Source organism: Paramacrobiotus metropolitanus, unplaced genomic scaffold (genome assembly GCF_019649055.1).
Source record: "Paramacrobiotus metropolitanus isolate TYO unplaced genomic scaffold, Prichtersi_v1.0 Parri_scaffold0000355, whole genome shotgun sequence".
Lineage (NCBI taxonomy): Eukaryota > Metazoa > Tardigrada > Eutardigrada > Parachela > Macrobiotidae > Paramacrobiotus > Paramacrobiotus metropolitanus.
The window spans coordinates 6,569-7,855 of NW_026570575.1; the positions used below are offsets into that span (position 1 = coordinate 6,569).

Below are 1,287 nucleotides of genomic sequence, written 5' to 3' on the forward strand. Positions count from 1 at the left end.
CCAAATTAGGGCTATCGAATAATATATAGAGCTAAAAGATTGATCCATTGGGTCGCTCGGGATGGATGCGATGGCCACACCTCCTCTTAATCTTTTATAACCTGTTCAAGAACGAGTAACTCCGTTATTTCCATTTACTTTCATTTCGACAAATTATGTCCGATCCGGAATTATTACAATCTGATCCACACGTGGACTGTAATTCACGATATTGTATGCTTAGAGCATTCGCCTTTTCGGTGTCAGAGACCGCGGTTCGGCCGTTGAGTAGATTTAGCGGCGGTATGCCACAGCGGTCGGAAGTTGATTTTACATATCGCCAAAATTTTGCTGGATTATTTCGGTGCGATAACGCAACGTTCAGTTATTTTTGAGCATTCAAATTTCTTTACTAAGCGATCGCATTGCTTGGACAGAGATTTCCATTTCTCTTTAAGAGGATCTTCAAGTGGCTGCTCTGCTTGACGGTAAATTCTGAACGCTCCATCACAAGCTTTTACTAACTTCTTGATATTAGACGGATACGTGACCTTTCCAGTTCGAATAACAACAGTACGGTATTCGAAGCATAGACTGGCTGCTTGAATGAAAACTTGTTCAAAAACTGATGCTCGACTGTTACTATCATGATTACAAAATAAAGAATTCCAATCGGTATTATTCAAAACATTACAAAAATTACCAATATTATTTTTGTCGATTTTCCACTTTTTTATCTTTTGATTTTTTATCCTGAATGTTTTGGTAATTAGTGTAAACTGAAAACCCACGTGATCATTTGTGCAGGAGGGCGGAGATATTGCTTCAGCTGGTTCAAATAAACTTTTTCCATCAAGCAAACAAAGGTCGAGGCAGTTGTTCATTCTGGTAGGAAAATCATTCTGGTAGGAAAATCGATAAATAACAGGTCACAACTGGCGCTAGTGGATCCTGTTCCGCGTTGCCAGTCAATGTCGCGAAAATTAAAGTCACCCATCAGCACACTCTTTGAAAGCATATTCGGAGTAAGCTTATTGCGCAGGTGTTCGGTAAGCATAGGCACAACTTGTTGGCATTTGTCAGGTGGAGCGTAGAGAACAATGAATATCCGGTTTAAAATTTTCGATTCAACAAACAGAGCTTCGACAGAAGGAATCTCTAGGTCATCACGTCGATAACCTTTATAACTTCTACGAATAATGAGTGCTACACCACCACCGATCTTGCCAATTGGTTTACGAAAAACATTAAACGATCGTAGATCAGCGAAAACACAGTCTTCCTCCGGTTCTTCACACTTTTTGAAAG

At 39.9% G+C, this 1,287-nt stretch overlaps 1 protein-coding gene across 1 annotated transcript; it reads right to left on the reverse strand.

Annotated features, from left to right (window-relative positions):
* Positions 1-335: 335 nt before the first annotated feature.
* On the reverse strand, positions 336-997 carry LOC129602186 (uncharacterized). The gene is made up of 2 exons (XM_055501155.1): positions 906-997; positions 336-864 (listed from the first exon to the last, which is right to left on the reverse strand). The coding sequence occupies exons 1-2, from the start codon at positions 995-997 to the stop codon at positions 336-338; spliced, it is 621 nt and encodes a 206-aa protein (XP_055357130.1).
* Positions 998-1,287: the final 290 nt, after the last annotated feature.